The 26,691-nt window shown below is 33.3% G+C and overlaps 1 protein-coding gene across 2 annotated transcripts in view; it reads right to left on the reverse strand.

The window, feature by feature from the left end:
- LOC129743965 (tyrosine kinase receptor Cad96Ca) overlaps window positions 1–25,652 on the reverse strand; it is a 69,345-nt gene extending 43,693 nt beyond the window's left edge. Inside the window, exons 1-2 of one of the 2 annotated variants that reach the window (XM_055736223.1) lie at window positions 25,407–25,652; window positions 450–1,462 (exon numbers count right to left, since the gene is read on the reverse strand). In XM_055736223.1, coding sequence (XP_055592198.1) covers window positions 450–567 — 118 coding nt within the window. In that variant the 5' untranslated portion in view covers window positions 568–1,462; window positions 25,407–25,652. Of the gene's footprint in view, window positions 1–449; window positions 1,463–25,154 lie in introns of both variants that reach the window. The other variant, XM_055736222.1, reaches the window with a different exon arrangement.
- Window positions 25,653–26,691: the final 1,039 nt, after the last annotated feature.

Below are 26,691 nucleotides of genomic sequence, written 5' to 3' on the forward strand. Positions count from 1 at the left end.
CAAGTTTCTTAGTAAATTAACAGATTGTTCGTGATTGCGATGTCACAGTCTGTACCAATACTAGAGCAGGGATGACTTGAAACTACCTTTTCTAAATGCTCCTTGGTCTTGAACAAAGTTGTAATTAAGTGAGTAATTAAGAAATGAGATTTTTTTTTGAATTTACAGGAAAAGTTGTAATGTTATGTATTAATATTTATATTGAGTTAAGGATAGTAAAATTACTCAAAATCTGTTTCTAGTTTTCATTTAGGTTTATAAGTTTATCAGTTATCAAAATGATTTATAATGATGCTTTGAAATTCAAGCCGATAAATAAAACATGTAATATTTATTTCAAAGGTGTTTTTGATTAATTGACAACTACAGGGATTACCGACACCCAGAAAAAAATTGATTTGAAAAAATAAAGTTGTTTCAGATGGTCAAACATTCATCCGAGAACTTACCTATAACCGGAATCGATCCTATCACTGCCCATGCCGTGAGCACGAACGTCAACCAGCGATGACGTTGCCTCCCGGCGAAGCAGCTGCAGCTTCTAATGGCTGCTGCAAATGACGTCATTATTTATTGGAAGCCCTCATTCAGAGGGGGGCCGCACGAAACGAAAACGTGCGAGAGTTAATTCTCTCTCTCCGGGATCAGAGCTTATTCACGACCAACACTTCACTGGACCTTCCGGCGATATCATGTGCTTGTTGTGAGTCGTGTTTTAACTGTTAAGGTGCTAGTTTCTGTATTTGATTTGCACCTTTTTTTCTCAATTCACTCGTTGACTATCTTTCCTCTGACAGAGTCAGTCAAAAACTGGAACTCGTATATTTCTTTCGCAAACTCCCACTATCAGTTGTCACGTTTGACACATCTTCTTCATCACTCAACACATTTCGCGAGTTATGAAATGGAAATCGTTGACTTTTTCTTCTCCTTCAAAATGCATCGCCAGAAGTCGCACTTTTTTTTATATCCCACACACTTGACTCAATATTTATGCAAATTGCGTCTCCGCGATTCGTCGCGAGCTCGCTCAACTCAACACTTAACACGCTTGACGTAATATTGGAATTTCTTTTCGCCTTTGGGCCGTTTTGTGCAATAATACAACACACACACGCCGTCGTCGTTTGCTGCATCGAGCAAAGTTGATTCTTTTTTCATGTTTTGATCGGTTTTCTTTTCACTCTCTTTTTGGGTTTTCTTCTTTCTCTGCGTTCGAATCGCGACTTTGCTGCTTTTCACCAAACCCGCCCCGCGGTCGATTCGCTTTTTATGTAATAATATAAAAATCGAATTTCGATATATTTGGGTTGACGTTTCGGTGACACTGCGTTTGGAACTGGGTGACGTAATTCGGGGACATTTTCAGCGCACTTTAGCTGGGTTTAGTTGCGCCACAAAAAAAGCCGTAGGTTCGTCGCTTACTGAGCGTTGAAGTCTATTGATTTATCCGTTGGAATTCCTGTAAGACAAAAGGAAAAAATAAGCAATTAGAAACATGTTTTGGTTTGTGTAACAATTTGGATCAACTTTGTATTTTCGAGCCACGTGTATGTTGTAAAAATTTTTAGAATAGATAACTTTCGAATTGATAAATCATCAACAGCCAATACTAAAAAAAACATCCCATTTAATAGAAACTTCAACGATGCCATGACGAACGCAGACAAAACCTCCAATAATTTACAGTTCAGACGAGGATCAAAATGGAACTGAACAATCCCGCAACATGATCAGCACAAATAATTAATCATAAGAAGTCCAATGGACGGAACAAACGGAACACGAACAAAAAAAAAATACCACAATGATGAAAGAAAAAAGAATCCCGGAGATCGGCGAAACAAGTTCACCTTCAAATTGTTGTTGTTCGTCAGCAGTCACAAGATTGGTGGACGTTCCTTTTTCGGATGAGATGAGATTTTTGATCCATGATTCGATTGGCCGGATTGGTACGAATTTTAATCAGATGTTTTTCTCACTGATTCATAGAATGGATTGACGTAGTTTTTCATTATAAATCTCACGATTGTTCTTTGTTTATTTATGATACTTCCCGGATACAAGTCATTGGCATTCGAATATTTGCAAATATCAATTATATATTTTTTAATGGTACGATGAAAGTTATCTTCTTAAGTTCTATTGGTATGGGAGACAAACGTCCAAAAATAATTCATGTTTGAGCTTTCGGAGTCTCGCTGAGAAAATTTCAACCGCATTTCACTAGCTACCATTCTGATGGTGGGAACAAAGGTTGCTGAAAAAAATCTGTGTTTTTACGAAAACAAAATCTGACTTTCTGCAACTGTGAGTGTTTTCTGTGATGGGAATAGCTTGAATTTCTTGAAAAAGTCATGAATAATTGAGTCTTTTTTACATTTCACTTGAGAAAAATCAAATTTAAAAATTTAGTAAAGTCTAATTTTAAGAATACGTAACAAAATTTAAAAAATCTGAGAAATCTGTGATTATTGTGAATATTGTGATGGAAATTTGCTCAAAATTCTGTGAAATTATACATTTATCTATGATTTCTGTGGGAACCTAAATTTTTGTAGCACATTATTTAATTGTGCTAATTTCAAAACATGTGCTCTAGGAAAGTTCTTCAGAACTGAGCCCTTATTTTGGTAAATCCGGATACATGGCAGAACTACAGTGACCGACAACAATAAGAATCCACCCATCGTTTTGATCTTAAAATTTACGTACACATTTTTCGCGTGAGTTTTCATTACGTCGTACGAAACAAAATGTAAACAGATAGTTTTATAAAGAAAAAATACACAAAAACTGACATAAACTAGTCGCAATTTTTTTCCATTTAGAATATTTTTAGCCTGGACAACATATTCTACACGTGAAATACAAATCTTAAATTTGTTATGATAACTTTTGCAGCAATTTTCTGTTAATTTTTAAGATTTGATAATTAATGAAAAAATCAAAATTTTAATATTGTTAGAAATGCACAACAATGATCGATTTGTAAAAAGAATTAGACAATTTTGAAAATATTCATATGTTTGTACGATTTCTTCAATTTCGACATACATATTTGTATATAAGATAATTTTGTCAATTTTGATCCGTTTTATAAATTCGACACTTTTTGGAAATTTTACCGGTTCTGAAAATTTTAACATTTATATATCTACTATAGTCAATCTAAAGAAAAATCAATAATATTGTCCAAATTGTCCAAATTGTCAAAATTTTCAAAACAGTTGCATTGTTCAAATTGCAAAAACTATCAAAATAAAAAAAAAATCTAAATTGCAAAAACTATCAAAATTTTAAATAATTCCAAATTGTCGAAATTTAATTTTTTTTCCAACTTTTCAAAAATATTAAGATTTTTGCAATTGAAATACAATACAAATCGTTAATATTGAAATAATTGTCAAATAAGTCGAAATTGTCAAAATGGTCTGAATTGTATGTATTCAAAAAGAAATACACAATTATCAGTGTATTATTTTGTCAATTTTTCCAATTTTTCCAATTTTAACAATTCGACCAATTTTTATACTTTTGTCAATTTTGTCAACTTCGTCAATAGTTTCAATTTTAACAAATATGGAAATTTTATCAAAATAAAAAAAAAAGTGAAAATGGTGTAAATTTAAAAAAAATTGAAAACTGTCAATTTTATCGAAATTGCCAAATTTGCCATTTTTTTCAGTTCCGTCAATGTTATGTATTTTGATAATTTTGTAAATTTCATCAATTTTGGCAATTTTGTCAGTTTTATCAATTTTGTTAAAATTATTTTGACATTTTTTTTCAATTTCGATAATTTTGTCTATTTTTTCAGTTAGGCACGACATTTTTTCCAATCTCGCAATTTTGGCGATTTTGTATTTGTATCAGTTCTGACAACTTTATAGATTTTATCAAATTTTGACAATTATGTCGAATTTGCCTTTTTCTCCATTCAGTCAATTTTGATCATTCTGTCTATTTCGTCGATTTTCAACATTCTGAAAATTTTTACAATTTTGGAAATTTTAACAATTATAATAATTTTGACAAATTGTAAAAATTGTAAAAAAAAAAATTAAAAAATTGTGGAGATTGTAATAAAAAATCAAAACTGTCAAACTCTACAATTTGGACAATATTGATAGTTTAGTATCATTTATTATTTAGTTTGTATAAATTGTCAAAATTATCAAAATGTTTAAAATTTTCAAAATTGTAAAATTTCTTTGCTATTTTTTTTAACTTGTCATTTTTGATAATTTTGGCTTTGAGCTCATCAATTCGATGAATTGTGTCGATTCTACCCAATGACAATTTAGAAAGTTTCATTGGTTTAAATAATAAGAGATTTTCAATTATATAGATTGTTTTCACAATTTAGATTATTCTGGCGATCATGTTTATTTGATCCGTTTTTTTTTTAATTTAGTCATATTTTACTGTATTGTAATTTTTTTTATTATTTTTATTTTTTTTCTAAGGTAAAGTATCTAGTTTTCGACAGTTTTTGCCTTAATTTTATTTCAAAATCCAAAAGGAGTTCATATGATGAAATTAGCAATTTTCTACATGTTTAGCACTTTTTGATGACCAAAAGAGTGCAAATTCAATTTTTTGCCCTTTTTTCAATACCATTGCAAATTTCTAGTTTTCGACAGTCAGTTTTAGTTTCCGGACAAAATTTGTGACAGGCATGCAAAAATTGAATAACCTACTCATGAAAAGCTTAAGAAAAATTCTATTTTCAAATGATTTAGTTTATTTGCAATTTGCAGCATAGTTATTTGAACTCAAAAAAATGTGGAAAAATCTTAATTAGGAGAGTAATAAAACAATACTTTCGCTGCACGACTTTACACAATTAATTTTTTAAACTATTCTATTTCTCCTGAAGAAGATCAATGCAAACTTTTTTCGAATTCAGACGAACGGATATGAGATTTCTTACAAGATATTTTGAGTTTTTCAAAAAAAATTCAAACTTCAATGAATTCGTTTTAATGCTGGTAATTCCAAGATCATTTTTAAATTAAAATTTTCATTTTATTTTTAATTTTTAACTTAGTAGCAATCAGTTTACTGAATTTACTGAAAACTACTATTTAAGTTATTTTAATTATTTTAGTCATTTCAGTTATTTCCATCATTTTGGTCATTTAAAAAAAAATAGTTATTTTGGTCATATTAGCCATTTTAGTCATTTCAATAACTTTTAGTTATTTTAACAACTGGCTAAAACATTTTAGTTTATTTTTGACTATTAATGACTATTTTGGTCAATTTAGTGTTATTATTAATTTGAGTATTTTTTAATCCTAGTAATTTTAACTATTTTAGTAATTTTGCCAATTTCAATAATTCTAATGATTTTAGTATTTTTTTTTTATATGAGTCATTTCAATCATTTAATCATTTGAGTCATTTTAGTAATTTCGAATTTCGAATTTTTAGTCGAAAAGATGACTTTTTTAAGCTTTAGGCTCAATTATTTCGTGCCACTGGATAGTGGTTTAAAACACGAAAAACGAGATCGTGGACTTTTTGAGGCTTAAATGTCAAAATCTTGCTAATCTCACAGAGAACAGAGTTCGGGATTAGTACAAAAAATAGCCGAAAACGTGTGAAAGAATTTGAGTTTAAATACGTTAGTATTTCGTTCAAGTATCTCTTAACAAATAATCACTAGATGATTCTGATTGCTACATAAGTGAAAAAAAAATAAACGAACTACCCCGTTACCTCACAAGGGTGCCATATATATTTTGAAAATCCGCTTTCAGGCTTATGCCAACTTCCTTATACACAACCAATACCAAAATTTAGTTTTTTCTAAGTTGTAATTATACTTTCATTTCAAATTTATGTGAAATTAATGAAGATTTTTTGATATTTATGCGACAGTAACCAAATCCAAAATGGCACTAAACTATTTTTTCCAGAACATATCCAGGGGGAGCAAATCTGGGCATTGGAACTTGAAACTCTCCAAACCAAACCGGATAAATCCGGCCAAAAACGTGGTATTTCTCATAAAGTTTAAAAAGTTGAAAAGTTAAGACATGAAATATTACTTTTTTTCATCGAGGCACCTCAGTGGCAATGATATCTAATTTATAATACCAACAATGGTTCGATGAAGAAAGCTTGACAAAATTTGTTATTTTGACGCAAAAATCATAAATTCTGTTAACTTTACTGGAGCTTTTGGTTTTGATTTTGCTAAAATTTTGGATAAATTCCGGCAAAATTCGTGCTTTTTTCCCCGAAATCCGGGCAACCGCCAAACCTGGCATTCCTCTTTTTTGTCTTTGAAAATCCGGGAAAGCCCGGATAAAACCTGGTAATCTAGAATGCTTATGCTATACACAGCCTTTTTTGGAGTGGCGAAGGAGTGGCCCAAGATTAAAAAAAAATTCATCAAATTGGCATCCCTGGTATTGTTCTGAGTGTTCCTCGCCACGTGGTCGAAAATTTTTATCCTACATAATAATTTGCGCTTCACACACTCCTATTTTCTTACTTATTGTAATTTATTCACTAGTTTAACATTTTGCTCATATTAAATCTGACTGTAGGAAGCATAGTCAGAATTCATAAAAAGGGTTGGCTGGAGTTTGGTTTTAGTCCTAAAGTTCAAATGAGTGTTTTTTATCTCTTCAAATAATTCAACCTGCTGTCCAGTAGTTTTTGAATACTGATTAATACTCACACAGCAAACATCTTATTTAATTTCTATTATATAAAACTTTTTTTAAATACCTGGTGTCCTGGATTCGTATATTTTGACGCTCGATAATTCTAAAATTCATTAGTTTCTAGTAAAATTCATCATAAGATACTAATAAACTAACACACCTTTATAAAAAAACACGGATTTTAAATAAATTTTTTATCTTTCAATCAATCAAAACTTCAAAAATTTTGCTAGAGGTCGATTTTAAAACATTTATTACAAAGTTAAAACGTTGTTTGGCACTTAAGTCTACTTATTTTTTACATCGATTTTTATTTTGTTTCGAAAACTTTGTTTCGTTTTGTTTGCAACTTTCAGAGATATTGAAGGTTGAAAACATTTTATTTTAAAATGAAATCACTCAAAATTAAACTTTAAAATAGAGACTTCACAATAAAGTTGTGCAGTTTTACAACTATCACAACTTTAAACTAGGCCTCAAAACTCGATTCAAAAATAAGTTAAACGAAATTTTAGTTTTATGAGGTTAGTTTAGAAAAAAAAGTCTTCATAACAAGCTGTTTCAAAAGATAGAGCTTTGCCATTTTATATAATGTTTTTAAAATTGAATGATATACAACTTTTATGAAGGCATTATTGTAGTAAGATGGTAATAAAATAGAAAAATTATCTCCCTTTTAGGTAAATTGATCAGGAAAAAAGAAACAGCAAAACATGCGAATTTCATAATAATGAAACATATCTTGTATTTCACTTTTTGCTAGTGACTACACTTAGAGGACTAACTACTAAGTATATATTTCAACCACAAATGGATGTTCTTTTACTTTTCAGGCGCTTAAAATATAGGTATATAAAAATGTGGGGTTTGGGGTTTTTCCATTCAGTATTGCTCGCGATCCTTAATATGTTTAATCAAGTTTTAAGCTGAATTAAAATAGGAATCCAATTTTTATATCGATAAGCATTTGTTTTATTTAACGTTGAAATATTTTAACTATTTTTTATTTATAGTTGAAATATTTTTTAATTGAAATTTAGAGAGTGTTAGAAATTGATAGAACTAAAACAGGAAGCTCAAAAAAAGCACCATAATTTCAACTGATTGTTTTTTCATTTAAAACTCAGGATCATAGTTTTCAATAACGTATCTCCTCAGATCAACTTGTCCAGTGAAAGAGAGTGTTTTTTATTCCCGGGATTTCCATCCCGAAAGATGATTCATCCCTCAAAAGAGAGTGCAATTTTTTTCTCGACGGATTCCTCTCAAGCCGTGCAGAGAGAGATCAATTTTACCGCAAACAAGAGTGAGATTGTCAACCCATAAGAATGAGTAAGCATTCACATTTGCTGATGAAGAGAATTCACTTCTCCGGAAAACCTAATGCGCATTGTGTTGAGGAGGAAACTGAGAGCAAACACAACTTGTTTGGTACGTTTTCGAGAAAAGACGCTGCTCTACGAACTTTTGACAGTTATTTTTGCAAGAAAAAAAATCCATAAAAATAATAAGCATGGTTGCCACAATTATAGATTGACCTAAAAAAGTACAAATTTTTTCATACATTTTTGGTACAGATTCTGTCCAAGTAAAAGACAGATTTTTCGGATTTGGTTCAGACTAGTACAGAATTCACCATTTAAAAAAACACAAATAATAATTTAAAATAGGAAATAGAAACCAAATCGATTGAACATTTCATTAAGAAAAGTCAGAGCTCATATTTATGTGAAGGTCGTCAATTATGAGAAATAATATCACAGTTAAAAGTAGCTTCGGGATTTTTAAACACCCTTCAGGTAATTAATTGATTTTGATTAGAAAATGTTATTTAAAAATTGAGAGCACGTAAATAGTAACAACAGTTAAACAATTTTTTTCTAATAAGAGTATGAGTGTGACAACGCTGACAGTGGGAAAAATCGTTATTATTTTTGGTACATTGTGTGGTGGAAGTCAAAATAAGTTTTTTTTTCTCCATTTACACTGAGGTATAAATATGACTGAAACACTAGGGCGCTATTGGCTAGAATTCTCTTTCTACAGTGCTGTTATCTCCCGGCTCTTTGTTGTATGGAAGGAGCCGACCAATCATGCCTGTAAATATAATAAAAATCAGGACTGAAACGTTTCAATTTGCCGCCAGCCCGTGGCGTAGAGGATAGCCTTCAAGTCTTCTAAGCCAGCGGGTATGAGATCGAATCCCGGCCACGGCACATATAGTACACTTTCTGAGGGTTGGTGGTTTAAGCATTTGTAAGATGCTAGCCATCATATCCTCGAAAGAAGTACGCTTAGAATTAAGAAAAGGGAATCTCTACGAGGAAACATCAAGTTTCATTGAGATCCTGTATGTGTTTGTGTTCGTTTTTTAATTACATAAGTATTCCAAGACCTAAGATTTCATAATTCAGTAGCAATTAAATGATAATTTTCTAAGTAGAAAATTTAAAATTTAAACTAATAGTTTTGTGTAAATGTGATGCGAAAGTTATTTTAAAAATGGTTGTTATCAGAATATATTCATTTATTTTCCTCAATTTCGATTTCAGAACTCTAACCGAGAAAAACCCTACAAAATCAACCAAAACAGTCGTTCCTTCGTCTTTAGGATTCCAGTATTCTGAACTTAAAAAAGGAAACAAAAATTTAGAATTCACATAAATAAACACTTCCGAATCATTAATCAGAACTTCAAAAATACTATGATTCATATGAAACTAATCATTCATTGTTAAAACAATGAATGTAGTTTGATTTTTTTTTTCTATTTGTTTTATGTTTTAAACTGTATGTACATTATATTTTAAAAAAACCAAAATTAAATTAAAAAATGATAAATGGACTTTCTAAAAAATGGTTCTAGTTTCGAAAAATTTAGTGCACTACTTTCCAAGAACATGTTAAACTTAAGTATGTACGAGTTAAATACTTACACAGGTCCAACAAAACAGTCTCTCAAAACGACGAAACGAATGACTGCCACCTGTTTTTGTTATTATGATTGTCCAACGCAGTTTTCGTGTCTTCAAAATTTCTCATTTTCGTTTGCCCAATTAAGACTCATTTACACTTCTCTTGAAAATGAACGTTAAAAATATTATCCCATAAATTACTCAACAACGCGACTAAACTAGATGTTGATACATTTTTTATTCAACATTACAAAAAATCACTTTAGCAGTTGCTCAGAGCTTCGGAAAATGCGTGTTCTCCCTCTCTGTACAGTTTAAGAAGAGCAGGGAATAAAGTTACGCTCGCTCATACTGCTCATACGCTGCCCTGAGGATAAATGCCAACCATGACCTTCTGTTTGTCGGTCAAGCAACACGTGTGCAACGTTTTTGGGTACACGCCGCACAGTGCACTCAGAGAAACTCATGCGCACGGTAATTGAGAAGCACATAAGTGTTGAATTCGTAATGCTCCGTTTCAATTGAGGAACACAAGTCACTCGTGCTGTAACGCGGTGTAACGCGTGAAATGCGGTTATCCTCGCCTGAATAAAAAGGCTTTCAAATTATGGTAGATGTGTAATTAAAGTAGGGGAAATAAGGGCATAATGGCCACCTTAAGAAAAACGCTTATTTAACCATAGAAAACAGCTATAATATGTGAATTACATCATTGTTTCGTGTTCAGACACTCAAATAGTCTATTGCTTAATTGGATGAAACTTAAAAAGTAGATAAAAACGTTTAAAAATGCATTTTAAAATTTTTTGCCGAATGCTGAAAACCAGTCACTGTAGGGGCATAATGAGAACTCCCCTGGGGCAGTTTAATCACCATTAATCCAGGTACGATGAGCGTTTTCTGCCGGGGAATCTAGCAGCAAATTCGACTCGATGAAGTCAACTGAATAATAGAGCTACAGCTTGACTTATTTCATCTGACGATTTGGCCTATTGGTAAGGTGTCGGAGAGGTAATCAGTAGACTCGAGTTCGATTCTTGGTCAAGGTGATTTTTTTTTCATTTATCATTCTAATTCAACTCGATGAAGTCAACTGAATAATAAGTTGACTTCATCGAGTTTAATTCGCTGCTAGAATATACGGCAGAAAATGCTCATCTTTCCCCGATTAATAGTGCTCTGTTCACCCCAGGTCAACAAATTTAAGTAAAAATCAGTGCGTACATTTCAGATCAAGGTGATTTAAAGGTCATAAAAGCTTATTTGGTGGTGCTTAAAAATTAGAATATTTTCGTCACTTGAGAACCTAGCTGGTTATTATTTAATATATCTGTAAAAATGAAAAGGATATTTCTTTTTTGGTGAAAAATTAATACTATAGGTAGTACGAAAGAAATCCTCATGTAAATTTGTTTAAGAAAATACGTACTTTTGTGGAAAAAAGGAGTGCTTATTATGCCCTGGGTGCTAGTTATGCCCTCATCTCCCCTAGATACCAAACCAATTCTTCTGCGACTTCCGTGCATGCAAAATTTTATTTTTTGTAAAGAAGAAAATAATTGAACTACCGAATGATTCCACCTGTTACCAGAAAAGCACCGCTGTTCATCGGTTCAAAAGTCACTGACCTCATCGCTCTCTCTACTATTGTAGCCTGCACCAATCACATATCCATTTCAAGTGATTGCAGCCAAATTATTTTCAATCAAACACCAACCACACCACGCCAGCAACATGTTTCGTAACCGTAAAATTTCATAAGAAAGAAAGAAAAATCATAGTTATTAGCATTTTACTGCGCACTCTCTCTCCCCGCAAAACGTTTATTTACTGTTGTTATTTGACCGCCATTTTCCATTCAGTTGTGGTGATCGAAAGACGGAAAAATTGAATTCAAATATTGAGAATATCAACGAGAGGAAAAAAACAGAAGGATGATAAACTTCAACCACAAACCATAAATCACATAACCCGTTTTCGCCCGTTTTTTTTTTTTAATTTGCAATGCACCGTACCAGACACATCAACGAACGACTGATTGGTTTCGTTCGTGGGTTGGATGCCTCAAAACCGAGAAAGGTTTTGCAGTGGCTCCCGTTATCTATTGGCAGCAACAACACGGCTAAATGATACGGATAAAATGAGTTGGAGTAATGACCAAGCAGACCACGAGTAGACACAATGGGACATTCGATGCGGTCAATGAACAAATAGAGCTCCGAGGTAATTATATTTACGATGTAAGATTGGCGATTTGAAACCAAAACAGAGTTCGAATATTGGTAATGGAGAGTGAGATCTTAAAAGTTTAAGTCTATTTATTTAACGATTCCTTTCATAAAGTAACAAATTTGCCACAGTTTTTGTATTAAAAAAATTGATTTTATTTCTCTTGAAGTACACATCTCATCGAACTGTTTAAAATGATTTTTAAGAAAAAACAAAAATAAATAATGAAATGAAGGGTTAAGAACTCATATATTTAGTGCGCCGATATTGTGAAGTCACGAAGTCAGATGACTATGGTGTCTGTAGTTGATCAATAGTGAAACATTTAACTATGAACATTTTCATTCAACTATTAACATTTTCATTAACATAAAAAGAATTATAAAAGTTTAAACTTGAATTGTTACTCGGGTTGGATTATCGATGAATTAGTCTTTCTTAGGCTTATCTGATGTAATGGTTGCCTTATTTCCAATCTTTCAAAGTTTGCCAATTTTACAGGCACTTAAAACCAAACATAAAAATCAAAAGATTTATACCGCAACGCAACAATGTTGCGAAGAAACACCGCTAGCCGTAGGCTGAAACTACTATTTTTCTACAAAACCTCTTGAACCATAGACCTCTCTCGGCCTAAGAAACCCACTATCATTTCCCCCAATCATCAATGGTTGAGGGGACCCTGTAGCCACTCTTTATGAACGTGACTCAGATCATAATACACCGAACCAAAACCAGACACGCAGACGGTTTTTTTTTTTCAACCAACTTCTTTTATTATTATTGCACGATTACTGCTGCTGCTGCTAGACCGAGACTTTGGTCGGCTGGAACTTTGAGGAGAAAGTATATATTTTTGCCCTCACTCGTCCCGTGCTTCCACTTGACTTCCGTCCCATTCTGAACTAACTGCCATTCAGCTTAGTTCAGTTGAGTCGATTTGAGGGGTCTCTTAGCCAATGTGCAGATGCAACAGAAATCGGTACGGGACTAGACTAGCGATTCAAAAAAAAACCACGTAGCTACTAAATGCTTCGGTTTTCCGAACCGAAAGTGAAAGGAAGGAAACCATTTGAGAAGCAATTGATGACGTTCGATGGGCAAACGGCGATAAAAGCAATGTTAAACGGTCTTATGCTGTTGACGGCATAACGACGACGGGAATTTAAAAGTGACCTTCACGTAACGGGCAGAGTACAATTCATTAGTTTTGCAATAATTGCAACTATTTGAAGCTGAGGAAAGTTTTGAGTGGTTACCGTTTGTAACGCTTTCATTACTTCCGAAGCATTTTAAACTTCAACTGGGTTTATGAGCAAATTGTAGAGATCAACTGGCTACTTCAAAATGAAGTTCTAAGTTTTTCATGATTTTGAATAAACTATTTGACAAACAGTTTTAATTGGTTTTTATCCAATGGAATTTGCAAAGTATAGGTAAACGTAATTTGGCATTGGTTTTACTGGGTATCAATTATTTCCCATAACATCTGAGAATAAAAATGGCACAAAAAATAAGGCAGCGTAAGCAAATTTCGTTTCCTCGATATAGGCAAGAGGTAATTTGCTAGCTATGTATACTGTTGCGGTCCACAACTCGTGGAAAAGTGCGTTGGTGATTTTCGTTGGTATTGTCGATGCAGTTAAAATCCGAAGTTTTCGCGCTGGTGATCGGCAACCTTGCCAACCAGCGACGATCGAAAAAACCATCAAACACCTCGGCTATCGCCAACCCTTTCTTTTGTGTTAACAGATTATCACCGCTGATTTATGATTTTAATTTAATGATTAATGGCATTTCGGTGAAGTATTTATACATTCTAACAGGAAGAATATCGAATGTAAGTAATGGAAATTATAGACGGATAGATTAGGTTAGGAAGCATGAAAGGTGTTGTGAATGAGCCAAGAGCGTGTCTTGAGAAAACTTCTTGACGATATTGTTCCTATTAGAATGTGTACTTCACCGAAATGCCATTAATCATTAAATTAAAACCCTTTCTTTTGTTCGGTTCCGACACTTGGGCGATGTTTGACAGATGTCTGGTCAACATGAAATGTCGTCAGTGATGTCGCCGTCGCTGATGTTGACGAAAACTCTGGTTCAGGGTTCAGCGACAATATATGGTGAGGGGAGGATATATGAAATTGATCTTTATCTGAAACGTAGAGTTAGCCTTTACGTAAATTCCACATTAAGTCCTATTTTTAAAACCCCAAGCTTTAGAGCATGGGTGGCCAAACCATGGCCCGCGGGCCACATGTGGCCCGCGACCAACTTTTTGTGGCCCGCAAAGCTCATTTTGGAAAAGCCAAGATGGGTTTTCTTGGTCTGCGGATATCATTTGGAAAAAATATATTTAAATCTACTCTTACTAAATTCAAAACAAAGATCTGAAAATCTCTTTGAAGTTATATAAACTAAAGGGATAAAAGTGTATAAAAACTAGCATTATTTTTTTAGCATTTGCAATTTTCTTTCGAAGGAAAAGTAAGCGAATATAATTTTAAAAATCTAAAAAAATCAATATAGAGAATCGTTTGGCATTATTTCTTCAAAATCGATCAATTTTGCACTTAAACCCCTTTGGCTTGCGAGTCTCTTATTATTTTACAAAAAAAGATTACCGTCACTGTATAAAAAACAATTACAATTACAATTTAAAAATTATCAATATTCTACGGTATTTGACACATTATCTTTAAATTTCATCACACATTTTTCAATGTTTTCCGAATGGTTTTTGGTGACTACATATCATTGGTATGAAGAGCATTCAAGCGGGCTCTAGTTTTAATATTGAGGAGTTTGGATAGCCTCTGAAAGATAGTAGGATCGTATCAAAATCATAATTCATAATCATAATCATCATCATAATTCAAATTATAATTTTACAACAATTTAAACCATTCGTAACATGATTTCTACCTCAACAACTTCGTTCATCTATCCAAATTTAAAAACATTTGCAAATTACGCAAAATATCGAAAGTTTGCTCTGTAAATTTTTCCAAGTTGTTATTGTTTGCTAATCTTTAACAGAAAAGAGAATTATAACAAATCCAAATATATTTTAATTGGAATCTTACTCTGTATTTATGAACATCAGTAATGAAAAACTAGACAGAATTTACTGTTGGGTAGTAAAATTCAATTAGAACCGGTTTGGCACTGACAAACAAAGAACATTTTTTTATGCAAAATTTTGACTTGAAAAGGGTGCAATGATTAAAAACGACTTAAATTCGTTTTTATAATGTTCATAGAAGGCCTTCCAAATTCACTTGTCAAATCGAGATATTAAAAAATCTGAAAAGAGTTGGATTGCATTGAGGTTGAGGTCCGTACTTTGATAAATCAATATTATTTATGATATATGTAACTAGAGTTCGTTGAAAAAAATATTCTTTAAAATGTCAAAAGTGTGAACGCTATTTTTTTTTCAGCAATACCATTCTGCGGTTTTTTTTTTTAATTTTTCTATCCATTTTTTTTGAAGGAAAACGGTGAACTCAAAAACCTTGGAAAATGGGGGGTAATTTTTTGATATTTGGAGACCATAAAATTGTTTTTTGTCCATAGTAAACCGATAAGATTTTTAATGCCTTGAAAAGATTGACGTACATAAGTTGGAAGACATAATTAATTTCGTATTGCGTAGTATTTATACTATCTTTCAAATGGAGCAAAATTTGTAAAAATATGCAAGTAACAAAAACGACGTATTAAGATGAATCTATACCTACTTCGGTTGCCAGAATTTTTTCAGCACGTATCCGGACCGGAAAAATCCGGATTATTTTTATCAAAAAACCTGGCAAAATCTGGGCATTTGATTTCAAAATGGTCGACCAAAACTCCTGGCAATATCAATTGCTAAAAAAACTTGAAAAAATGTCCATTTAAAAAGTTTTTAGCAGATTTTAATTCGATTTCAGGCTTCCACAAAACCTTTAATGGTTAAATTTATAGAACTTACTTGAAAATTCTCGCTTTGGATGCATAAATAGAAAAAATTACATTACAATTTGATTTTTTTTTGTTCGGTTTGGCAAAAAAGGTGAATTAATCCGAGCATTTTTCAATGTAATTCGGGCAATCGAGCCGGATCGGACTTTTCCCAAATTTTGTATTAAATATCCGGGCAAACCCGTAAAAACCGGGCAACATGGCACGCTTCATATTTACTCGATGTGATCAAGCAAATGTTTCGATAGCTTTTTCAAAAATCTGTAATTTTTTTTTTTCTGAATACTTAAGAACAATTTGTGTTTTTGGCCCGCCAGCCAATCTCATTTCTGAAATTTGGCCCGCCAGTTGAAAACGTTGGCCACCCATGCTTTAGAGCGTGCTATTGCGTAGTCCAGCCCTTGATGTCTTGGCGGTGATATGTACAGTATGTCCCATAAAAAGATGCCAAAATCTATCTTTAAAGTTTATAAACACATTTCTTGATATTTGCATGATTTAAAAACTTTTTTATTCATTCAGGCATATAAATAGTATTGGAACAAAAACAACTCCCTGTATTTCAATTATTTATTATTGAATTCAAGATCTTTTTTATACAAGTGTAGCATTTTCTTCATACTTTTAAGAAAACATACGGATAAATTATTCATCCCGGTTTCGAAGGAACTCTTGATTTTTTCCGGTAACACGGCTCATTAGGCGGCGCACACCTTCTTCATCCATCGCACAGTGGGGATTTTTTATGAAAAAAAGACCTATTTCATTTATAACCGCCCAGCACATGGAAAATTCTTGTAAAAGATCATTCTTAATGTAAAAAAGGCGAGTAATCGAATGAACCACACCGCTTTTCGATTAAATCACTTTAAAAGCCTCATTTTGCACGATTTTCCCTACGTTTTTCAAATGTACCGGTATAATTCCCGTTGTAGCAATCCACATTGCTAAAAAACAATCAAACCAAATAAGCCAATTTATGTAAAAATGTTGTCTGAATCGATAGGTGTAGACCAAATTATCATATATTGACCCAAAAGGCTCATTTTGCTCAATATCCCCTAGAATTTAAAAAAAAGTTGATTAAATGGAGTAAAACAGAATTAAATGCAGCTGTGAACCTCCTAGAATGACCCTTTCTTGTAGATTTATTCTTAATCAATCTAGTGGTATCTTTTTTTTTAAATTCAAACGGTTATAATAGCCTCTATTGCCCCATCTTCCCCTAAATTTATAAAATGTTTTATTTTATTCGATGTAACAATCGAGAACGTTGCAAAAAAAAAGCACAAATAATGTTTTTAAGTGTGAAATGTGTCGATGAATCGAGTGGTGCACACCGCTTAACGCTCAGTTAACGAGAAAAGCCCAATTGCCCTGATTTCCCCTAAATTTTTGCAATATTATTAAAAAAAATCAATGTAACAAACGGGCATGCAATAGAACAAGTAAAAAAATGATTGAATCTGGTGCCTAACTACCCGATGAACCAAATGATGTACACCGCTTAGTGATCAGCCAACGAGAAAGGCCCCAATCGCCCCGATTTCCCCTAAAATATTCGATATTTTCAAAGAAATCTATGTAACAAACGAGCATGTAATAAAATAAGTTAAAAAATTATTGAATCTGGTGCCTTACTATCTGCTGAATAAAATGATGGACACCGCTTAGCGATCAGCCAAGGAGAAAAATCTCAATTGCCCCGATTTCCCCTAAGTTTATGCGATATTATAAAAAAAAATGTACCAAACGAGCATGTGATAAATCAAGTTAAAAAATTATTAGATCTGGTACTTAATTTTCAACTGGCTCGAATGATGTACACCGCTAAGCGATTGGTTATCGATAAAAGCCTCTATCACCCCGATTTCCCCTAATTTTATGCAATATTATCGAAAAAATCTATGTAACAAACGGGTAAGCTAAACTGATGAAATGATCGAATTTGATGCCTTACTATCTGCTGTATAAAATGATGGACACCGCTTATCGATCAGCCAATAAGAAAAACCTGAATTCTTCCTGAGTTAAGAAAAAAAAACAATGATTCTAAAAGAGTTACAGCCCAACTACTCCAATTTTACCTAAATTGAAAAAAAGTGAAATGGTGCAATGTTTTCCTTGGAATAAGTGTAGTGATGGCAAATAAAACAGTAGTATTAGGCCCTCACGGACCTTTGAAAAAAAAGTTTTTATGTGATCTCGTTCTCAATTCAATCAGATTCTTCCCCACTTGAAACATAGATGTCAGAATCCTCGCTCTCTCTGTTGATGTCGTCATAGTCATCGTCACATTTTTCATCGTAAAAAAGTGCCATTTTTCGTTGAAAATCAGCTTATCTCGTTGGCTGACCGCTAAGCGGCGTCCATCATTTGATTCATCAGATAGTAAGGCACCAGATTCGATCATTTTTTAACTTGGTTTATAGCATACTCGTTTGTTACATAGATTTTTTCGATAATATTGCAAAAAATTAGGGGAAATCGGGGTGATAGGAAATGCCTTCTATAAACAGGATGAATACGGATTTGATTGTTTATTGATAATTGCACCTTTTTCAAGAACAAATTTTGTTAAAAAAAAGTCAATCTACTGAGAGATTTATCAGTACAAAACCGGTTATAGTTGAATTCTAATACCCAACTGTAAATTATGTCTATTTTTCCATTATTGACGTACAGAAATACAGAGCCAATTAATATATTTGGATTTGGATTAATTTTCATAAACATACCCTTTTCTGTTAAAGCTTAACAAAAAATAACAAATTTGAAAAATTAACAGAGCAAACTTTCGATATTTTACATAATTTATCAAAAATATTTAATTTTGACGGATGAACGAAGTTGTTGAAATAGAATTCAAGTATAAATGGTTGAATTTGTTGTAAAAATATAATTTTTATTGTGATGTTGATATGATTCGGTGGTTTTTTTACGATATTAAACGATTTTGATACGATGTTACTATCTTTCTGAGGCTAGCCGAATTCCTCAATATAAAAAAATAGAGTTCGTTTGAATGCTCTTCATACCAAATATCTCTAAATCTCCAAATCTACTAAATATCGTGCAATTTTTAAAGTTATTAAATTGTTATTGTTAGGGGTTTTTTTTATTCATCGACGGTAAACTTTTTTTGTAAAATTGTATGATGCCCTCAGAGTCAAAGGGGTATCAGTGCCAAAATGTTCGATTTTGAGCAAATATGTAATGCCAAACGATTCTCCATGTTTTAAATTTATTTTTGCAGATTTTTTTAAATATATTTACATACTTCTACGTTCGAAAGAAAATTGCAAATGTTCAAAAACTGTATGGAAAACGGCCAAACACTACAATTTAAAAGCTTGTTTTCTCGAAATTTGTTTTTATATACTTTTACCCCTTTGACCTATATCAATTCAAAAAGGTTTTCCGATCTTTGTTCTGAATTTAGTTGTAGATTCAGATATATTCATCCAAATTTGAAATCTAGGCAGACCAAGAAAAATATTCAATTCTTAAAACTTGGTTTTTCCAAAAAAAAAAAGACTTCGCGGGCCACAAAAATGAAAACACTTTTTTTTCAGGGCCTTGATGACTGACTTCTCCCAGCAAATTTTGACCATGTAAATTTAATTTAGAAAAATGAAAATAACCATGGATGTTTTTTGCTTGTATTTATTCCTATTCATATTTCGAATCTATGATTTTCTACATTCAGGGGGAATAGCAGTTATGGCTAAAATAGCCATACTATAAGATAATTTCGTGGTCATCCGGCAGCTGCGCGCACGAAGACATTCTCCAGCCGGAATTGCTAATTGATGAACTAAACCTGTAAAATTTTAAAATTTCGTCCGCTTTGCTGCATTATGTAGAGCAAAACGATCTACTTACAGAATGAAATGCAATTTTTTTTTGTTTAGACTGACCTAAATTTGATCTCACAGAAATATACTAAGTCTAAATCTGGCAGATGGGTAACTGGTTTTCTGCAATACGAATCGGTTGCTGGAAATTTCCAACAAAACCGAGCAATTGCTGGAAAAGTCAGCAAAACGAATCATGTTTGCTGTTTTCCAGCAAAAATTTGGATTGCTGGAAATCGAGGCAAAAATTTCAAACTTTTTCAAGCAAAAATATTTTCTGTGTAGGGTTAACAGAGCTACCCAACAAAGAAGGAGCAACTAGTCGTACCTGAAAATGATCACATTTCTAAAGGAAGTATTAGAGAAACATGAGATATCAAAGACAGAAAGAACATAAGCCGTAAATATCATAAATTTCTCGAGAAAGATACCAACGGCTCACCGGCAGGACTTGAACCCGCAACGTCTGCTTCAGTACAACGGCGCGTTAGCCAATTACACCACGATGAACGTGACAAAACAGGCTCCAGTATGCGTACATGTTGAGCTCCATAAGTCAACTTTGCTTATACTTTGGTTGAATTAAAGGGAATCTTTCGATTGTTTTGATTCAGTAGAATTATTCAACCAAGTAGGCTCACACACAACACATATTAGAGTGCCAATGACATCCAAGCCGTTCGAGCCGAATACGCTTTTAAAGCTGAAAAAATTTATCGCGAATGTTTATATATTGGACTAACTCCTGTTATTCATAAAGTATTAGTGTCAGTTAAATTAGTGAAAAAAACAACTTAAAAGTTATTTTATAAAAGACAGTGTAGAGAAGCTGTATGCACAGCTAAACATCAAAACGTTAAAAGACGTTGAAAACGATAAGACGAAATCTTTGGCTTAAATTTGCATCTAAAGCGGGCTGCCCGACGTCGCACACAGGGGTAAATGCACCTAATAAGCGATCAAAATTATTTGCGGACAAACGATAAACGATAGACATTTGATGTCTTCGCAACATTTTTATATTTTTTGATGATCTATCAAATTCTTGAAAGAAAAAGGATTTTTCCACCTGGAAGGGAAATAAAAAAAACATTTCTAGAAATAATTAGTTCAGAGACTTGATGTCTTCACAAAAGTTGTAGATCTTATTATTTTAAGCAACATTGTTGAAGACATTATTAAGATCGCATGAAAATCATAAAAGTTACGAGCATTTTAAAAATAACGAGAATTTTAACAAGTAATTTTGAGTTTTTATTTTATATCTTTTTTAGTATACGATTTACAAACTTGGTATATTTGAGAAAGTTGTTCAAATTGTTAAAACACACAATTTTGTAGAACATTTCAAATACATATTTTAACTAAGAAAAGAGATATACTACAAAATATCCAAAATAATGCCATTTTTCAGTAAGCTATAACCTTAAAAGTTCGGACGAGTTCGGATAATTTTTTGAGTGGATTTTGTTGGTCAAGTTATTGGCTTTCCATTGATATATAAATTAAACATTAGTTTTGAATAGATTTTTTACAAACAAGCAATCAAAAATGAGCTTTTTCCTTTAGAAACACTTAAAATTCGAAGAAAAAAACCCTCAATTTTTCCTGTTTTTAGAGGAAAAAGCTCATTTTTGATTGCTTGTTTGTAAAAAATCTATTCAAAACTAATGTTTAATTTATATATCAATGGAAAGCCAATAACTTGACCAACAAAATCCACTCAAAAAATTATCCGAACTCGTCCGAACTTTTAAGGTTATAACTTACTGAAAAATGGCATTATTTTGGATATTTTGTAGTATATCTCTTTTCTTAGTAAAATATGTATTGGAAATGTTCTACAAAATTGTGTGTTTTAACAATTTGAACAACTTTCTCAAATATACCAAGTTTGTAAATCGTATATTAAAAAAGATATTAAATAAAAACTCAAAATTACTTGTTAAAATTCTCGTTATTTTTAAAATGCTCGTAACTTTTATGATTTTCATGCGATCTTAATAATGTCTTCAACAATGTTGCTTAAAATAATAAGATCTACAACTTTTGTGAAGACATCAAGTCTCTGAACTAATTATTTCTAGAAATATTTTTTTTATTTCCCTTCCAGGTGGAAAAATCACCTTTTTCTTTCAAGAATTTGATAGATCATCAAAAAATATAAAAATGTTGCGAAGACATCAAATGTCTATCGTTTATCGTTTGTCCGCAAATAATTTTGATCGCTTATTTGGTGCATTTACCCCTGTGTGCGTCGCCCGGTGTTTGAAAATTAAACGTGAAAAAGCACTATTTTCGGTGATCTTCTTAACATAGCTCTGCAGCATCACATTTTTTTGAAATGTTCAACAAAGTGATGTATTTTAATAAAACAAATAACTTTGTGGAACATATTATTAAGTTTAAAATAAGCTGAAAAAGTTTTTATTATCAAACAGATTTTTAACGGTTAAGTTACTTATTTAGCCTATAGCTTGGAAAATAATTATTTTAGAAACATGACATCTGAGACAAAGTTGTAGGAAATTGTAAGGGGTTAATCAGAAAAATAATAGTTTTTTATTATAGAGCTGATTTTACTGACAAACTCTTCCAAAGACACCAATAACCTAAAATGCAAACTGTAAACAGTTATAAGCAACGATCACGTTTTTCGCATTTTTGACCACTAAAGAAAAAAGGAAAATTGCTTCAACAGAAATCTTCCACTACTTTAACTGCCATTCAGAAGGAGTTTCAACGAAGATCCATGGATTTCAACAGTGTCAACGCACTCGACTTGCGACAAAAGTTGAAAAAGTTTGATATTCAGCTAGTGTTCACTAACTCAAATAATCAACTGAAATCCATCTTAGAATCAACTAAATATCCAGTAGATCTCCTTCATAGATATTGGGTGTACAAAATCAGTTGTTCCCACTGTGATATTTAAGGTGTACGTACATACATTGGACTAACCAAAAGGAAACTGATAGATTGATTCGAGGAACACATGGCTATAGCTAGATCTGACTTAAAGAAGAAAATCCTTCCTCCACAGAATCCGAGATCTGCAGTAACATTACACATGTGTGAATCTGGTCACTCGATTGATCGAGTAAATGTTTCGCTGATTCGGTCTTTTTTATGCAAATTGCTTAAATCGGATGTTGCTGAAAGCATTGGATTTTTCAATCAAAAATAAGTTAATCTCTTAAACGGTGACACCGGGCCAGGTCACACTTGATTGTTAAAAATTCTCAGGTAAAAAGAAATGCAATAAAAATAATTTTCTTATACCGTGGTTTAATTAAAGGGAATCTTTCGATTGCTTTGATTCAGTAAAATGTTTCATTTTCCGACTACGACCTTATAAAGTTTTCCGTTTTGACTGAACCATTTTATTGTATATTAGGTTCAAATGAATGAAAGTTATCAAGTCAATGTTTAAAAGCAGCACTACTTGGCTTCTGGTTTTTTTTTCATAAGATCACAAAAACTAACCCAAACCATACGTTAAAATATTTTCCAACGAATGGATATTTTACCGGTTCATTCCAATGAGAAAATCCGCAATATAAGATTTATGACACCTCGTTGTGTAGTACGTACAGTACCGTTCATAATTGTATAGAAATTGGAAGCACGCGCACTGTCACTTCGACTTTGAACTTCCATAACTTCTGACTCTGATGATATTTTTTGATCAAATTTTCTGCGTTAGATAGATCAACTATCACACTATCATGTCACAAAATTTGAGCTTTCTGGAGTTTGTGTAGCCCGAGTAACAGTAATTCTACGAAAATCGGACTTTTTGGACTTTTTTCATTCAAACTGTAATATCTCAGAAACTACGCTATATTTTTTATTGAAATTTTGCAGAGTGATTGTTGAAATATGAAGCTATCATGTCTGAAGTTTTTGAAAAGTTTTATCGATGGAATCAAAAGTTACGGGAGGTCCAATTTTTTAAGCATGAACCTAAAAATGCGATTTCTATAGAATTTTAGACGATTGTTTTCATAGGAAACTCCTATTTTATGTCAACCAGTAAATCTATTTCAACCAAAAAATCAAAACAATATTGCGAGATTCTGATTTCAAATCACAAATAGATCTTTAATTTCATTTTTTCATTTCATCATTGCTTTTGCCAGACATATTTTGACTGATTTGTGGATGGACACGATTATGTTCTCATTAATCGTCCAAAATTCTATAGAAATCGCATTTTTAGGTTCATGCCTGAAAAATTGTACCTCACGTAACTTTTGATCCCATCAATAAAACTTTCCAAAAACTTCAGACATGCTTACTTTATATTTCAACAATCACTCTGCAAAATTTCAACAAAAAATGTAGTGTAGTTCCTGAGATATTGCAGTATGAATGAGAAAAGTCCAAAAAGTCCGATTTTCGTAGAATTACTGTATCTCAGGCCACACAAATTCCAGAAAGCTCAAATTTTGTGACATGATAGTGTGATAGTTGATCTTCCAATTTCTATACAATTATGAACGGTACTGTATGTAGAAATGGAAAACTCGGAAAATATTTTCTCCTCACACCATTCAGCATATGGTTCCAATTGGTTAAATTTACATTCGATTCAAAGAGCCCATCTGAAAGTCAGAAAAATCGCATTGTCGACCATCAACAGTAAACCGGTGGTGTGGTTGGTAACAATCCAACTGCAAATCATTCACCGCAGAGATTCACTCTCCCCACACACGCCTTAATGAATAATTGTAGCTCTGCTGCTGAGCATTCACCATCGACATGATCCGCAGTTTTTTTTTGCGTTATTTTTTTTTTTTTTTTTCATTTACGAAGGGTGGCATCACGTCACGTCATGTGTGCCTCCTCTCTGAACAACAGCAAGCACTTGAAACAGCAACAGAAAAAATCATACACATGAGTCCCACGACGACGAGAGAGACATTTCACATTGGCGATCCTCATTCGTCGTCATTCATCGTCGTCGTCGTAGGTATAGGAACGATTTCTCTTTTCTGCCATCGCCGTCAGTTGTTTTGTTTTTCCTCCCCGGCTTGTTGTTGTTTCTAGGGTTTTTAAGCCTGGCTAGCTGACTGTTTTCTTTTCCTGCCCATCGCATCGGCGAAGTTTTAGAGCGTGATGATTTTTATGTTATGATGATCATGGGAATGGATGGGTGGATGGACGAAATGGTTATGGTCCGATGAAAGCATGGTGATCGCTAAAATTGTAAAGCAACTTTTCCCACTGATGCTACCGGTTGAATGGGCCAAATTTGGGTTTAATTTGTGGGCGAAATTTTTCCATTTTGTCGAGCAATTTCACAGGTTCGGTTTTTTAATTACACATAATTTGATTTGATTTTATTCCTTTTTTGCGTAAATGTTGCACATTCGATTATTGGAAAACAGTCAATCATTTCGGTTCCGATGAAAGCAAATTTTTCATCAACCTACATACACCATTTCAAGTTGACTTCCCACCCTAGATAATGAGGAAAAAAAATTCCATTCACTTACTTTTTGCCGATTCCCACAATTGCCCTCCAAGCACTTTGAACCCGTCGAAAAACGTGACAATTGCGGAGCACACACAATTAACAACAACTGACAGCCGCTATAATTGCAAACCCCCTCAGCCACGCGGCTTTCGTTTGTAAGAAAAACACTAAAAGATACACCCCTGAACAGTCGATCGACTACACTCGGTAATTACGCCATCGTGGGATGTTGTTACTTTTTTACTGCCTCCCCGATCCCCGATTTTATCACCTTTGATCTCCTGGAAACACGATCATTTGCACACCAACACACTCTCAGCAACCCATCCCGGTACACTTAAAAAAATCACACAGCTTCCAGTTAAAATTAATCCAGCACTATCCAGTGAATATCCAACAGCAACACCAGCACTCTCCCTCTCAGATTCACTTTCAATGTTTAGAGCACTCCAGAGACCCCTGGTAGACACAAACGAAACCGTCTTGTGAAAAATCCGCGATCCGAATCCGAGCAGCTCCCAACGACGACTGAAGGCTAGCTAGCGATGATGGCGCACGATCTCTCACCTGCCTTACTGAGCCGCAGTCGAGTAACCAGCTTGATCAAACCGCGAGCAGGTGAGAGAGTCGACTTACTGACTAGTTGCCTTCGAGGGGGAGTTGCTCGCCACTTCTCGATGGTATAAGTGGACGACATGAATGGGAGTTATACCTTCCTCCCCATTACTAAGCTATGCCGGTTTAAACTGGTCCCTGAGGTAGGTAGGTACCTACCAATAAAAACAAGGGAATGATCTCGCGGAACGTTGTTGGGTAACTCTGGAAGACTGTAGTCAAAACTTGTGATTTGAGTCGTTGTTGGACGAAAATATCTCAGCTGAGGTTGATTGAGTTATTCATATGTCAATGGAGTATGATGGATATGAGGGAGCGGCCTGTTCCGTATATTATGTAGAATTTGGTCGGGTTTCTTCAAGACAAGACCTTGAAGCTACCAGCTACAGCTCATGAACTCAAAATGAGAAGAAACTTCAACCGTCATAGATATTCATCTGACTTTGACCTTTTCCTCGATCCTCCATATCTCGGCAATTTACTTATTAAGTATGTGCTGCACGTTAATTCTTGTCGTGATATAATGGACTCTGGACGCAAAACTATAATTTAGCTTTCTAGCCCTTTTACGTAAGTACCTTGTACTTCAGCCTAAACTCAAGGGTTATTTGACGAAATGCTTTTTGATAATCGTCTATAAGTTACTCAATGGTTTATCCTTATACCCCTTTTTCGAATTGTGGAAACCACAGGATCGTGTGTTTTGCAATATGACCTCCATGGCTTTAGATTAAAACTGCCTTGTTTTATTATTTTATTTTCATAGTATCCATATCACGACATAACTTTACGAACATAATTCCTGAAATGCACTCGGTCCATTGCAACCGTTCTCCAATTTCTCGGACAACCCACATTCGCTAGATCACGCTCCACTTGGTCTAACCACCTAGCTCGTTGCGCCCCTGCTCGTCTCGTTCCCACCGTAGCGAACAGCTGTT

This window comes from Uranotaenia lowii, chromosome 2, assembly GCF_029784155.1.
Source record: "Uranotaenia lowii strain MFRU-FL chromosome 2, ASM2978415v1, whole genome shotgun sequence".
Classification (NCBI taxonomy): Eukaryota; Metazoa; Arthropoda; class Insecta; order Diptera; family Culicidae; genus Uranotaenia; species Uranotaenia lowii.